This window comes from Budorcas taxicolor, chromosome 14, assembly GCF_023091745.1.
Source record: "Budorcas taxicolor isolate Tak-1 chromosome 14, Takin1.1, whole genome shotgun sequence".
Lineage (NCBI taxonomy): Eukaryota > Metazoa > Chordata > Mammalia > Artiodactyla > Bovidae > Budorcas > Budorcas taxicolor.
Window position 1 is genome coordinate 48,178,672 of NC_068923.1, and position 16,556 is coordinate 48,195,227.

Sequence of the window (16,556 nt, forward strand, 5' to 3'; positions counted from 1 at the left end):
CACAGAGTTGGACACGACTGAAGCGACTTAGCAGCAGCAGCAGCAGCAAAGCCCATATAATATGAATGGTTTTGAATGTGCAACTAGAGAATGGTGACATTTGGTGGCACAATTTTCTGAAATACTTCATGGATGTTTTCAGTGATCATTACCCACAACAAAACTACTATAGGCCAGAAGGTTAAGGTACTGGGTATCATCTACTACTTCTGTTTTGATAATTTCTTCAGATGGGCTCTTAAATTTTGGTTAGTCCTAACATGGAGACCACACGGCATTAGCATGGAATCCAGACCTGAGGGGAAGAGCAGGAGAGGGTCCTTTCTGACATGACTTTTGTTTTATTTTGGTGATCAAGCTGAAGTTCAATGCTGCTCAGATTATTTTGTTGGCCATTCATGTTGAGAAATATCATAGTTACATCTGCATTGCTAATTCCAGTGTTTGAACATATTTGATCTTACCTATCTGTGAAATTGCTTTGAAGGATGGTATGAAATGGCAGCCCACTCCAGTGTTCTTGCCTGGAGAATCCCGGGGAGCCTGCTGGGCTGCCATCTATGGGACCGCACAGAGTCAGACACGACTGAAGCGAGTTAGCAGCAGCAGCAGCAGCATGCACTCATATGCACTCATAATTCTCATTTCATGGCTTTAATGGAAATTTAATCTATTTTTAATGGCAAAGATGACTGCTCCCTTGTACCTACCCACCCTCCTTGCCACCCCTCTCCCCAAACTGAGACTGATTCAAAAATGCTTTTAATTCATTTTCATTTACTTTCTTAAAGTTCTGTTTTAGGCTCAGAGTATTCATGGTCCTTTGAGCCTCGAAACAGTTTAAGGAACACTTATTTATATTTTCTTGGGTTTTTAGAACAGGATTTAGAATGTTTTTGAGTATAAAGATAAAATACTTTGTCCTTCCTCTAGAAAACTTAAAGCTAACCATTCATCTAGCCATAAAAATATCCCTTCCTTTTATGTAACTATTTTGAAAGATATATTCCAAGGTTTTTAGTTTTGGTTTAATGCTCCAATTTCTCACTTCCACTGTACAATCATAAGGGATTTGATTTAGGTCATACCTGAATGGTTTAGTGGTTTTCCCTACTTTCTTCAATTTAAGTCTGAATTTGGCAATAAGCAGTTCATGATCTGAGCCACAGTCAGCTCCCGGTCTTGCTTTTGCTGACTGTATAGAGCTTCTCTATCTTTGGCTGCAAAGAATATAATCAATCTGGTTTCGGTGTTGACCATCTGGTGATGTCCATGTGTAGAGTGTTCTCTTGTGTTATTGGAAGAGGGTGTTTGCTATGACCAGTGCAATCTCTTGGCAAAACTCTATTAGCTTTTGCCCTACTTCATTTTGTACTCCAAGGCCAAATTTGCCTGTTACTCCAGGTATTTCTTGACTACCTACTTTTTCACTGCAGTCCCTTATAATGAAAAGGACATCTTTTTGGGGTGTTAATTCTAGAAGGTTTTGTCTGAAGAATCAATGCTTTTGAACTATGGTGTTGGAGGAGACTCTTGAGAGTCCCTTGGACTGCAAGGAGATCCAACCAGCCCATCCTAAAGGAAATCAGTCCTGAATATTCATTGGAAGGACTGATGCTAAAAGCTGAAACTCCAATACTTTGGCCACCTGATGCAAAGAACTGACTCATTGGAAAACATCCTGATGCTGGGAAAGAATGAAGGCAGGAGGAGAAGGGGACGATGGAGGATGAGATGGTTGGATGGCATCACCGACTCAATGGACATCAGTTTGAGTAAGCTCTGGGAGTTGGTGATGGACAGGAAGGCCTAGTGTGCTGCAGTCCATGGGGTCGTAGAGTCAGACATGACTGAGTGACTGAACTGAAATCCCCTAAGTTTTACCGCAAAAACAATTACAATTAAAAATGGCACCAAATGTTAATAAGAGTTTCTCTTTATTGCTTATATATACCACATATAATTCATTCTAAATATATATTATTGTGTGCTTAGTCGATTCTTTGTGACCCCATGGACTGTAGCCCACCAGGCTCCTCTGTCCATGGGATTTTCAGGCAAAAACACTGGAGAGGGTTGCCATTTCCTCCACCAGGGATCTTCTTGACTCAGGGATCGAACCTGTGTCTCCGAACTGGCAGGCAAATTCTTTACCGCTTGAGCTACTGTTAGGGGAAGCACACTGATTGACACCGCCCACCCTGGCCAGGCACCATAGTAACCAGTTGTATGAGTTGTTTTAGGACAGGAGGTCCTGTTAAGGAGCACAGAACTAATAAGCCTCCACCAACCTGAAGAATTTGGGAAAGGTCAAAATGAGACACCACACGTCCGACCACCTCCCAGAACCCTTCTCTCTGGAATTCATCTTGGCTGAACAAGGCACCACCAGGAAGGACTCTGAGCCAGAACGATTGGCTAAAGACAACTCGGAAACTAATCCCATCACCATAATGTAAGCCATGTGGCAGAGCTGTTGTACTGGGTTCCCTTACCCTACTGCTTTCCACCCGGGTGCCCTTTCCCAATAAAATCTCTTGCTTTGTCAGCACATGTGTCTCCTCGGACAATTCATTTCTGAGTGTTAGACAAGAGTCCAGTTTCAGGCCCTGGAAAGGGTCCCCCTTCCTGCAACACTACCACCACTAGACTAGATATCTGGGCAATGTGTTAAAAGAAATAACTGTTTGTATTGTTAATATAACTCCAGTTCCTATATCCACACCTCTGCACATTTTGCCCTTTCATTCTTTTTCTTTAACCATATTTTTCTAAACTTAAAAGCAAAACAACAACAATAACAACAGTGAAATAAATCAGGCAAAAGTATAGGCAATATACAGTTTTCCAATTTAAATTCTTTAACTTGAGACTTTTAAGAAATATTTTAATACCTCAGTTATTGTTCTATTTTAAGCATTCCAAGCTAGGAATTGGGTTCTTCAAAGCACCAATGATGCCAGGGGTTTATTTCACTGAAAGCCAAAAAATTAGTTTTGCTTTTAAATTTTTACCTATTACTATTTCCAATTTCCAAGTACATTTTAAATACATGATAAATTTCTTTTGCATCTCTCCTATTGAATAGGTACCCCATGACATCTATGTGATCAGATCTATACAGACTCCTGGCAATTGCTATTCTATTTTGGATCAAAAAGTAGAATCTGTCATGTTTTTACAATGCTATTTAAAGAATTTATCTTAGGCTAAAAGGTTCATTTCAGAAAGTCTGACTAGTACCTTGGGATATGGTACTTATATTTTAAATTTGTAGACTAAAAGGTAAGGTTCCTAAAAATCCTATTTGCCCTGACCCTGTGTGGGCAGTTAAGCCTCCGGTGGTGAATAATTACCGGGACTGATGTGGCCCAGTGAGGTGTGATGGGAAGGTTGTGAGCAGGTTTATGAGGATTTGCTGGTCAATGTGAAAATCTTGTAAAGTCTACTCAAAGCAACAACAATATTGGCCAGTCTCAATCCAAGGAAAGAAAAAAAAAGCCATTCTGGACACGTTAAGCAACTCCTTGTTTTCAATGCTAGTATTACAGCCACGGAACAGGGCCTGCATGCCATTGAAAATACATTCTCTTCATTCAGGACCCTTTGTTTTGGAGAAAAAGAAGCTGAAAAACAGGAATAGGCAGGCACTTTGAGTCCAGGGGTGGCTTATTTTCAAGGCCCCATGCTGGTTGCTCACAAGGGAAGGATTAAAGATAAGATGAGAAAATTAACTCCCTTACTGGAGAGAAGAAAAAAAAATGCTAAAATGTTATTTCTTTAAAAAATACTTCTAAAAGTGTTATGTAAATAATCTGTACAGACTATGAGACCCAAGATTCCATTTTTTTCTCTAATCTGTCTAAAGTTATCAATACCATGAAAGGAATATTAACTTTTGCAATTTTATACAGCCCTATCATGTCAAGTTTTAGGAGCTGGGTGTAGTTCTGATGCCAATTAAGAAATAATCTGGATTACCAGGAAAGAAAGTACACACATGAGAAATAATTCATAGCTGAATTAATGGATGAATGACTTAAAAAAGTAAAAAAACAAAAAACAAAAAACCCCCACAACTTATGGTGGGGCTAATCAGGTTATTATTATTGATTAGATATGTGACACTGAACTGCTCTAATTTTCTCCTTATTTAAAAGACTCTTGCAACACCATGAAAATAATACCCAAGTAGAGAATAAGAGTAAGAACTTCACCATTCCAAAGATTAACTGTGATTGTGGAAAAAACCCAATGAATCCCAAACATGAGAGAGCTGCCAAGATGTGGTACAAAGAGGGAAGAAGGAGAATAAAGCCAGGACAGATCTAGCCAAGTCAGGGCCCACGCAGTGCTGGCAAAAAGCCTACACAGCTAAATCCAATCAAAAGACCTATCTAGATTTCATTTGTAACCTCTCCTATCCCTCTCTCCTTCCTAGTGTTACAGCCATTCTCTCAGACCTTGATTATTTCCTAACAGGAGGACTGCAATAATCTTCTCTGCTATCAGATCAGTCTTCTAAGTTGTACACGTCCATCATGGCTCAGACGGTAAAGCGTCTGTCTGCAATGCAGGAGACCGGGGTTCGATCCCTGGGTTGGGAAGATCCCCTGGAGAAGGGGATCTCCAGTATTCTTGCCTGGAAAATCCCATGGACCCGGAGCCTGGTAGGCTACCGTCCATGGGGTCGCAAAGATTCGGACACAGCTGAGTGACTTCACTTCACTTCTTCACGTCATGTCTCTCTACTGTTTCAGTACTGTTCACGGCACCCCCGTGCCTACAGCACAAAACCTAAATGTTTAACAGTTTCTGTTTCCAAGCTTTTTCTAAACATGTAGGCATGAGGGATTTTATCAGCCAAAAGCGGTGTTGACCACAAGATCATGGACACATTCTTAAGCATCGGTTTTAATGTCTTAACCTTGAAGGGGCAGATGCAGAGGAAGTGAGATTACTTTTCCAAATTTTTTATTGGGTGCATCCCCTTTTGTAGGCAATGAGCCCATCAGAAGATAGATGAAATTCCTGATGTTGTCACTTAACAGATGAGCTTCTTTGGGGCAATCATTTAATTTTCTGAGACACAGCTTCTTCGTTAGAAAAAAAGAAGGAACTAACTGGATGTTTAATAACTGTGAGATGGCAGTGTAGGTTGTAAAAGCTGAACAAAGGGGCAGTATTTTTATTACCATTTCAGAACATTTTCTGCTACTCATCTTCTGCAAATACGATCCTCTATATATCCTTAATAGATATCCAGCCACTTTGTCGCTTATTTCCCTAAACGGTTATGCTCAGCTACCACCTCTTCCTGTCTGCCACCTGGAACAATAAAGTATTCACTATTTCCCACTCCCTCTTCTGAACTCCTCAAGGTAAGCAATAATAGCTTGTATTTAGAAAGTGCCTATGAGTATTTTTCTAGGTGCTTTATACTGTTTTCCCAAAAGCCCTGTGATTGCTCCCTTTTTACAGTGGGAAGATTAAGACAAAACAAGTGAGACTGGATTATCTTCAATGGGCTATTCCCATGGCCTTAAAGCAAGGGAGGTCCAAAGCTGGTGATGGCAGACCAGAGTGGTGGCTGGAAAACTGTGGTGATTCATGTTTGTTCACTTTTCCTTTTACATGTATGGGCATGAGAAATAGAGCTTTATTCAAAAGGTAGCAGGACCATACATTTCAGTACGTTACTGCCAGTAAGGAGGAAGAGGCCGAAAGTTAAGGGAAAGAGAACCACTGTCAGAATAAGGGCAAAGGAAAGGGATGAAGGAGGCTCTTTTTGCTGGAATCCCCTTAACAGCCAAACATACTGTGCTAGTTCATTTTGAGAGTTTAGGTTCCAGGTCATTTCACAGTATTCTGAAATTATATTGACAACCCTAATTTATTTCATCATTTTGATCTAACATGGCATTGATACGCAAAGTAGAGAATAAAATCAGGGAACGAGCCTTTGGAACTAAGTGGCCACTTGGCACATTTGGCACACAGCCCTAGGGCACTGCTCTGCTGGGATGGCCAAAGCCACCACAAGGGTTTGAAAGTTCTGGGCTTTACTCATTTGTCAAATATTTCTCAGCTGAGAACTGTGGCTGTCACTGCCACCCATCCACTGAAATCCACTTTCTGTGTTTTCCTGGCCACACAACTAGGTTACATTTCCTGGTCTCCCTTGCACTAGGCCAAGAAAGCAGAGGTGTGTACCCTTCCTTCTAAGGCTAGTCCTTAAAGTGTGCGATTCACGCTTCCCTTGCTTTTTCCCCCTGTGGGCTAGAAAGCTGATGATGAGGTCCCAGAAGCCTCAGAAGCTATTCAGTGAGATGGCACAATCATGCTGCCTAGACCATACAACCTAGCTAATCCACTCAAGACCATTCAATAGGACAGAGATGTTTCTGTTGTGTATGAGCATGAGATTTGGGGCCTATTTGTCACTGCCAATTTGCCCACCCTGACAAATTCATGTGCTGGCATGTGCTTCACTGGGGCCCCAGATGCAGACACACGATGCCTGCACTGAGTTTACTGTCTAGTCAGCCACACTGTGACCATCATTGACTTTGCCCCAGTGTCCTGAAGGCAGGAGTAAAATTAATCAACACAAAATTCAGAACATGATCTACAACAAGGGCAGGCAAACATTTTCTCTAAAAGGACAGACAAAAAATACTTTAGACTTTGCTGGCCATATACAGTCTCTGAGAAGATTCTTTTATTTTAAAATAAATAAATGAATATAAACCCTTTATAGGGGTTCCCTGGTGGCTCATACAGTAAAGAATCTGCCTGCAATGCAAGAGACTCAGGTTTGACCCCTGGGTTGAGAAGATCCCCCAGAGACGGGAATGACAACCCACTCCACTATACTTGCCTGGAGAATTCCATGGACAGAGGAACCAAGTTGCAAAGAGTTGGACATGACTGAGCAACTAACACTAACTAACTAATAAGCCTTCAAAAATTCAAGCAGCATTCTTAGCTTGGAAACACTACAAAAACAGGTAATGAATCAGATTTGGCTTTGAGATACGATTTGTCAATCCCTGGTCTGAATTTTTAAAATCCAAAGGCAGGCACATATTTCATGACATGGAAAAACTGCATGAAATTCAAACTTGAGAACTATTAATATAACATTTGGTGATATGTATTCATTTACATATTGTCTGTGGCTCACTACCAGGGCAGAGCTGAGTAGTCATGATAGCATACGGCCCACGACATTTTTATTATCTTATTACCCTTTACCAGAAAAGTTTGTGAACCTCTGGTCCGGAGGTTCCAAAAGAGAGATCGTTCTGTTTAAGTATAACTAAATCCTCTGTAGTCCGAGGAAGACACTAGATGTCTAGCTGCTTTGATACTATGCTGAGAATCCAGCATCTACAGCCATCCTGGAAGGTGGTCATCCCTCATTAGGGTCTGGAGTTTACTGTCATGCCCTGAAACAGACACAGCACTCTAAAAAGCAGCAGTCTTTACCGGCTACCTGGAATGTTCTGATGAAATGGGGTAAACTGCTGTTAAGTCTCTCTTCCTTCAATGTGCTGAATGATCACAGTAATACACTCACTAGGGAGGTTTAGTTGATCTAAACTTATTATGACAACGGGGACCATCCTATAAGCCTGGCACATTAGAAAACAAAAGCTTAGGCAGCAGATACAAGATCAATCAGTGATATATGCTGTATTTATTATTAGGTTATTGCTATTAGTAAGACACGGTGCTGGACCCTTCAAATTCATGACACAGCTAAATTTTTTTTTTTTTAAATACCTTCTAGCTTTACTGAGATATCATTGATGCGAGTGAATTCTTAAAGCGATTACAAGCAGTCAGATTTATGAATATGGAAACCAGGCTCAGCATGGATAAACAGTTTGGCCAAGGTCAGTGAACTGAAAATCAGAGCTTGAATCTGAGTACAGCTCTATTTGAATTCAAATCTGATGCTCCTTCTATTACATCATAAGGCCTATCACATATTGGTATTTCAAAAATTTAAAGACAGTATCATATATTACCTACTGGCCACTATGTCAGATTCAAGGGTTTTTTGTTGCTGTTTTTCTTTTTTTTTTTTGACAGTCAAGGTTCAGCTACATTAAAATGCAGCTAATATGTATCTTATGTATCTAATATGTATGGTACTGTTTTTCACATTTGATCTCTAACCTCTTTTAAATTTCAGTTTCCTCATCTGTAAAATGGGTTTGGCAACAGCAGTTTCAGAGCACTAGAGTTAAATGAGTCCTGGGCACAGGGGAGATTCTTAATAAGTAGGGCCTACAATTGATGCTTTCAAGCTGTGGTGCTGGAGAAGACTCTTGAGAGTCCCTTGGACAGCAAGGAGAGCAAACCAATCAATCCTAAAGGAAATCAATCCTGAATATTCATTGGAAGGACTGGTGCTGAAGGTGAGCCACCTGATGACTGGAAAGAGCTGTCTCACTGGAAAAGACCCTGATGGTAGGAAAGATTGACGGCAGGAGGAGAAGGGGACGACAGAGGATGAGATGGTTGGATGGCATCACTGACTCAATAGACATTAGTTTGAGCAAGTTCTGGGAGATGGTGAAGGACATGGGAGCTTGACATGCTACAGTCCATGCAGTCACAGAGAATCAAAATGACATAACAGCGGAACAACAACAACAATTAAAATGCTAAGCTTCATGCTGTCTTAAGTGTTCACATTTAGGCTTTTGTGTAAAATGAGGAGCAAGGCTCAAGACTCTGAAAACCTAGTCTAGCCCAAATCTGTATAAGACACAGGTGTCAAAGCAACAATAAAGAGAAAGTATTAAAACAATCAAGATACTGGGTATCATGAAAAGTCCTCCCCCAAGAAGGGACTCATGCTTGGGACATCAGTACAATGCTTACTTTAAATATAAATCTGGGGTCTATGCTTTGATGTCAATAACTATATTATTACCTCATCTACTTTAAAGAGACCATTCAACGAAAAAAAGGAAGATTCTTTTACTTCAGTAAAATTGGGGAACTTGGATTCGGTTTGAAAGCAACTTTAAAAGATGCTAGGACATATTAGGAACAACAACCTAATTTACATTAACATCCATAGACTTCATTTTCCTTTTAATATGCTGTTTCTTTTCTCTTCCCTAAAACTTGAACTGTACCTAGTACTTTCTTTTTGTTCCCATCACCTTTGTTATAAAACAGCACTTCCTTATAACACCCAGCAGGCCTGCTTCCCACAGCTAGGATTACATGGAAGGTGAGACATTCTCAAACTTTTTTTGGTACATATTGCTGTAACATGCCCTAATTTTGCATTATATCAACCAGATCCTGTATCCCTTTACTGAATGGCCTACTCATCGAGCAGCCTAAGCTACTGTGACTAAGCTACTTCTCAAGTATCTGGTTCCCATAGAAACTGAACAGCAATCACATTGTCAGGCATTCACTGCTTTATATGCTTGCAGAATAAGGCCCCGCCACATGCCCCCTTGACAAAGCCCAGTAACATCCCTGAACCTGTGCTCTAAGAGAGGTGGCTACCTCCTGAACTGTCCTGAGACTTCTCTCCTGCATCATGGGTAGAAAAGAGCGATCCAAGTAATGATCAAAAGCATCAATTAATTCTTTGGTGCTCAGCTTTCTTTATAGTTCAACTCTCACATCCATACATGACTACTGGAAAAACCATAGCTTTGACTAGATGTACCTTTGTTGGCAAAGTAATGTCTCTGCTTTTTAATATGCTATCTAGGTTGGTCATAGCTTTTCTTCCAAGGAGCAAGAAGAGTCTTAATTTCAAGGCTGCAGTCACCACATGTAGTGATTTTTGGAGCCCCCAAAAATGTGGTGTTGGAGAAGACTCTTGAGAGTCCCTCGGACTGCAAGGAGATCAAACCAGTCAATCCTAAAGGAAATCAGTCCTGAATATTCATAGGAAGGACTGATGCTGAAGCTGAAACTCCAGTACTTCGCTGCCACCTGATGCGAAGAACTAACTCACTGGAACAGACCCTGATGCTGGGAAAGATTGAAGGCAGGAGGAGAAAGGGATGACAGAGAATGAGATGGTTGGATGGCATAACTGACTTGATGGATATGAGTTTGAGTAAGCTCCGGGATTTGGTGATGTACAGGGAAGCCTGGTGTGCTGCAGCCCATGGGGTCACAAAGAGTCGGACATGACTGAGAGACTGAACTGAACTAAACTGAAATCCTGAACAGCTTGGTTATTATTACTGTTTGGAAGCATCCTTGCTGCACCACACATTCTTATAAGACACAAGTATCAGATCTTAGAGCAATTCTGCCAGATTCTAAAGTTCTCCAATAAAGAGATCATACAGCAAGCTTTCTTGCATGATTTAGGCTACAAGTCAACATCCTCAGCAAGGAGTCCTCAAAAGTCAGGAAAGGGGCATGTCCCACCAATCAGAGGATAGGGTGACTGACAGTGCCAAGCTCAAAGAAGGTGTTTGGGAAGAAATTGAGCTAAATGTGTCTGAGGACCTTCTCATCCTGAGCTGTGCACTGTTAATTCTAAATGTGACATCTGCCCTGACCACTCTCCACCATCTCCCATGGTCCCCTTCCAAGTGTCACCTTGCCTGGTCTGAGCAGATGTTTCATGGGCGTTTCAAACTTGAGCAACACTGAATTTTCCATTTTCCCTCCAAATTAGCTCTTCCCCATCTCAACAAATTCATGAAAATTCTTCCAATTGCTCAGGACAAAACACTGGGAACGATCTGATCTCCTATTGCCTATTGCCCACTGCTGCTGCTGTTGCTGCTAAGTCACGTCAGTTATGTCCGACTCTGTGAGACCCCATAGACGGCAGCCCAACAGGCTCCTCTGTCCCTGGGATTCTCCAGGCAAGAACACTGGAGTGGGTTGCCATTTCCTTCTCCAGTGCATGAAAGTGAAAAGTGAAAGGGAAGTCGCTCAGTCGTGTCTGACTCTTCGCAACCCCATGGACTGTAGCCTACCAGGCTCCTCTGTCCATGGGATCCTCCAGGCAAGAGCCCACTAGCAGAGTCCAGTTAAATCCTAATTCTTTATCTACAATAGAATCCATAATCCACTCATTTCTCCATCTGCACTGCCAGTGCATCTGATCACCCTGAAACCTCCTCTCTGTTCCTCATCCTCTCTCTCCCTACCACTAACTCTCCACACACAGCCAATGGAATCTAAAACACTATATCAGATCTCATATCTCCCCTTGAAGACTTCCAGTGATTTCTTACAGCGTGTGAAATGAGATCAGTTCTGTTGACTATGGTTGGGAGGTGCTTCATACCTGCCCTCATCCCAGCACCTATCTCTCTTGACTCTGCGTCTCTTTCACTAAGCTCTGCAACATTATCCTCTTTGTCTTTCAAACATTAAACCCTTTCCTGCCTCTGTGCTTGCTATTTCCTCTGCTTATAAAACTCTTTCTCCTGATGGGCACATTATCCACTGGACTCTTTAGGTCATTCAGACCTCAGGCTCACGGGATCACGCTCAGGTAGATGTTCTCCAACCCGACTTTCTGAAGTTACTCTGTCTTCAACACCCATCAACTCATAAAGGACAACCTTACATTTAAATATCCCAAATCATCTGTATTTGAAAGAATACATACATCTAGCTTTGGGAAATTATAGAAGATAAAAATTTTAATCACATACCCTAGTATGAAAAAACTAAACAAAATACTATGGACTGAAGTCTTAAAATACTAATAGTTCACACTGGTAAAAATAAAATTCATGATATTTATAACATTTGGCTTAGATGTCAAGAATCCAAGTGAAAAATTCTAAGCTGCCCTTGGTTTCCATGTTAGGTATGAATTCTATGCGTAAACCAGTAATTTATGGTCAGAGAATGACACAAGGCCAGGAGGTCAGGGGATATTCACCACCTCTAAGCAGGCCCCTTTCAATGGCTCAGAGCACACAGATCAAGACAACTCTCCTTATCAATCTGGCCTCTAGTGACAAAGCTTTTAAAGACTTGAGACTTTCCGGATGGTTTTCAAATGTTGATTTCCTAAGTGTTTCCTTTTCAACACTTTTCTATGAGTTCCAGGGGCCAGCTCTCTTCCTCCAGGAGTTAGTTGTAGGGACATTAAAATGGTTCAGTTAAGATGATCTTCAAGACTCTTCCTACTTACTATACTTTGATATTTTAGACTTTTAAAGGAGCAGTTTTTGTAGAAATAGGGATAGTAATAATATCAATCAAAGAAATTATAAATAAAAATAACACAACTAATATTTACGGAATCCTTAATATGTGCTAGCCACAAAGTAAAGACTTATTTTGAATGACTGACTCTATGACTTCTGCACAGCAAAGTAAACCATAAACAAAATAAAAAGACAGCCCTCAGAATGGGAGGAAAAACTTGCAAATGAAGCAACTGAAAAAGGATTAATCTCCAAAATATATAAACATCTCATGCAACTAAATATTAAAACAACAAACAATCCAATCAAAAAATGAGAAGATCTAAATAGACATTTCTCCAAAGAAGGCAAACAGATAGCCAAGAGGCACATGAAAAGATGGTCAACATCACTAATTATTAAAGAAATGCACATCAAAATTACAATGAGGTATCACCTCACACTGGTCAGAATGGTCATCATCAAAAATATCTACAAACTATAAATGCTGGAGAGGGTGTGGAGAGCAGGGAAAATCTCTTCTACTGCTGGAAATGTAAACTGATACAACCTCTATGGAGAACACTATGGAGGTTCCTTAGAAAACTAAAAATAGCCTTATTTTTTAAATAATCTGTGGTTTTGTTCATTATCTTCTTCTCATAGAAAATCTGTTTAACAATAAATTGGGGGATATTGTGTTTTACAGATATTTCTGACAGACATTCAAATGGTGGAATATTCTAGCTCTTACAAATGTGCATTTTTCTAGCCTTCCCCTTTTTTTGTATTAGGTATTTATATATATATATATTTAGGGTTAAGGAAAGGAAGGCTGCACTGTAATGCTCACTGAGCATCTCTCCACTTTCACCTCCAGATGCCTACATATCAAGCACTAAATATGTATTTATTGAAATATGATTTATTGAAAGGATGAATTCCTGCAAAGTCTGTAATGAGAGCATGACCATTTTATGAGTTATCAATTTTAACAGTTAATGCTGAGAAACGTCTGGAGTCACCAACACATAAGAATTCAGTTTCTAAGACTTCCAACCAATAGCTCCAAGGATCTAAGACTTGTAATATGATTTCTTTAACGATTAAAAAAATGAAAAATATCATATTCACAGGATAATTTCTCTTAAGACACTTTTAATAACATGATTTTTGCATGAGAAAAAGTTATGGAACCAGCAAGGAAACAAAAAGAATTTCCAAGGTTTTGGGAAACCCAAATGCAGAACACTGAAATTAAAATTATATTCATGGAAGGTGATCTGTAAAATTATTACCACCAAGATAAGTGTTGTAACAACTAAGAATTGGATATATTTGTCCTTTGTCATTCAGAGGCCAAATTTTTACAAACTATTCACATAAATTTAGCTCTACAGTGAAGGGACTAATAAAGACATTCATAATAAGTGTTTTGAAAATAAAATACTAACACTGTTAATCATGGAAGACAATATAAAGTGAACTATCTGCTCCCCTGAATATGCTGGGAATAAAGAGAATAAAAATATGTGGCAAATAAAAAAACACAACACAGAAGATCTTTCCATATCATCTATATATTCCACTATTTCACCCTAGAATAGCATCCGATCACCTTTATTCATTGGGGTCTAAAATAAGAATGTATTTAATTGCATAAAGTTTATCTTTCTGAGATCTTTATATTCTTAAGAGCCTAAAAAGAACTCCTTCTGTTAATGTATGGCTTTGTCTTATATATATATTTATTTCAATAAATCAAGTTACTTTAAGCCACATTCCCATTTGGATAAAAAAATTCAATTGTAGGCAGATTTAAAGAAATGAACAAATGATGCCTCTTGGTACTCACCCTCCCATATCTGTTGGCATAGGACCCAGTGAGCAAGGAATGGAAAACGATGATTGTCTCGTCCAAGTCCCAGATGAACACCCTCTACAAAGGAAGCACCAGATCAGTGTGTCTTGCCCTTGGCTGAGAAACCTGCTATTCATAACTTCAATAAGGAAAGGTAGTCTTGAAATGGGAGACAAATGAAAAGTCTGAATTTACTATTTTTTAAACATTGATGGACATGAGTTTGGGTGAACTCCAGGAGCTGGTGATGGACAGGGAGGCCTGGCGTGCTGCGATTCATGGGGTCGCAAAGAGTTGGACATGACTGAGCAACTGAACTGAACTGAACCAAAAATGTTCCAAAGTGTATGTCCCAGCTTTTCTCAGATAAAACCTCAGATAAGATATAAGAGAATAAACAACCAGCAACACTGTCAAAAATACAGGAAAGAAATAAGCCTACATGTTCTTTCGACTTCTGTAGTCACTTCTCAGTCTTAGTTCTAAAGACATGGAAAATAAGCTAAAACGAGTTTGTTTATAACTTCTAAGACAGAGGGGCAATCAATGAAAAAATCATTCAGTTGATCTTTTCTTTGCCTCTGATCACTGTTCATTAAGAAGTGTTAAAATAACTAATCTTACAGCTTATTCTTAATAAGCCAAGTATCTAAAAATTGTATATAAAAACTAAAACTTTACATCATCTATTCACCTTGTATTACCTATTGGGATGTTATCAAATGGATGGTATATTGTTCCTGCCTGATTTTATTGACATTTCAGAGTTAATAACTTAAGTAGACATAACCTGCATGCTCTTGGCATACTCTTGGGGTTTTTAGAATTGAATTATTGAAGGAACTCATTTCAAAAAGATCTTTGAGATATCACCAAAGGCTTCCATATTCTGCTTTTTTCTTCCCAGCCCCACTCACACCAGCACATATTCATACACTCAAGTTCTGCTGGAAATCTGTCATCTTTTCAGCCAAAACAATCATGTTTTCTACCATCAGTTTCACTTGGGCAATGAAAAGAAAGTTAAAATCAGTGGATTCAATGTTTTGAAATCTATCATCCTGTAAAGTTTTATTTAATATCTCCTGCTTTGAACTCCAACAAAGCATGTCTCAAAAGGTAATAACCACTTGTGTTTAGAACATTCGGGGTTTTCTTCCCCACAGTACACACAGTGTGCCTTTAATTTCCAAGTGAGTTTTATGAAGCATATTTAGTACAACACTTAATTTAACGGCAATGACACAGAGCAGTACAAGAGAACTTTGTCAAAGCAGAATGATATAATTTATGATGTTTCACTAAAGAGGAAAAATAAATGCTTTACCACATGAAGTGAAAGCTGCTTTATCTTTAATACGGAAAAAAGAAAAAAAAAACTGGCTTATTTATGTTGATATGGAACGGAAAGCAGTAACAAAGGCATTTGGACACCTTACTCATAGCAGGTATACAGAATCCGCATTTAGCTTCTAAATCACTTGCTATTTACTTAGGCTTTGGCAATGACATACCTCAAGATCAGAATCCGGAGGAGGAGAAGGGTTATTGTTTCTTCGGCCCCGTCCACGTGACTTCCCATCTGAACCTCGACGCAATCGATCAGAATCTGAATCTTTAATAGGTGTTGACGGGCTATGGATTGTACCATACTCTGTGGAAATACAGGAAGGATTCTCATCTCTTGTTGTATCACCATGGTGTCAAGATTAACCCTGTTCTAATTCACAGGGAAGTCGGAAGAGTAAAGCACGTTTCATTCTACTCAAATTCTCCATTATCTTTTACTGGCATTGGTAAATAATTTAAGAGGAAGTTGATGCTAGCCTACCTTAGAAAAAATGTGTGATTAGAAATACTTAAAATTTAATGGAAGGTGGGAGACAACAGGTTGTATGGAGCTGGAGAGACTTCCTTTGTGGTTCTCTGTGATGAAACAATGCACCCCCGTCTCCAGGTCCACCTGCTCTCTCATCCCACAGATAGCCCCTGGCCATATAGAGAGGTCCACACAACTGCCTTATAGGGGCTCTTCCAATGACAGAAAGGCTTCTGGTTCATGGAAAGAAATGAAAGAAAGACCCCTGGGCCAGGGAAAACAGAATCAGATGGATTTTTCTTTGAAAATTTAAATTCTCCATTTTCTCCCTCATTTTATGTGAGAACAAGGGGTGGGCAAGATGAGAGCTGATATGCGAGCAACACCACACTCTGCACAGTATTTGTCACAGGCTCTTTCTGTGTCTTAGTCTCTTTGAACCAAATATCCCAAACCAGGCAGCACATTAAAGTCACTCATCCGGGAAACTCAGAGAAACCATGGAAACAACTGCACAGAAGCCACAAAATTAAAAACACCCCCCCCCCCCCCAGCATGCTCAGAGGAAGAGCTGGACAGTGGTTGTGGAGCTGGGAGGAGACTCTTGCCCTGCTTCCAGAAAAGAGACATCTACTCTTACCCCTAGGTCCGTTCTTTTCATAGTCCATCCAGTTTATCCATCAGACATCTCTACCCACATAACTCCAGATGTGCTGAC

General features: G+C 39.9%; 1 protein-coding gene across 6 annotated transcripts in view; it reads right to left on the reverse strand.

The window, feature by feature from the left end:
• EYA1 (EYA transcriptional coactivator and phosphatase 1) overlaps positions 1–16,556 on the reverse strand; it is a 180,759-nt gene that overhangs the window by 70,699 nt on the left and 93,504 nt on the right. For all 6 annotated transcript variants that reach the window (XM_052651460.1, XM_052651459.1, XM_052651458.1 and 3 more), the window contains 2 exons: positions 15,534–15,673; positions 14,014–14,097 (listed from right to left, as the gene is read on the reverse strand). In XM_052651460.1, coding sequence (XP_052507420.1) covers positions 14,014–14,097; positions 15,534–15,673 — 224 coding nt within the window. The remainder of the gene's footprint in view (positions 1–14,013; positions 14,098–15,533; positions 15,674–16,556) is intronic.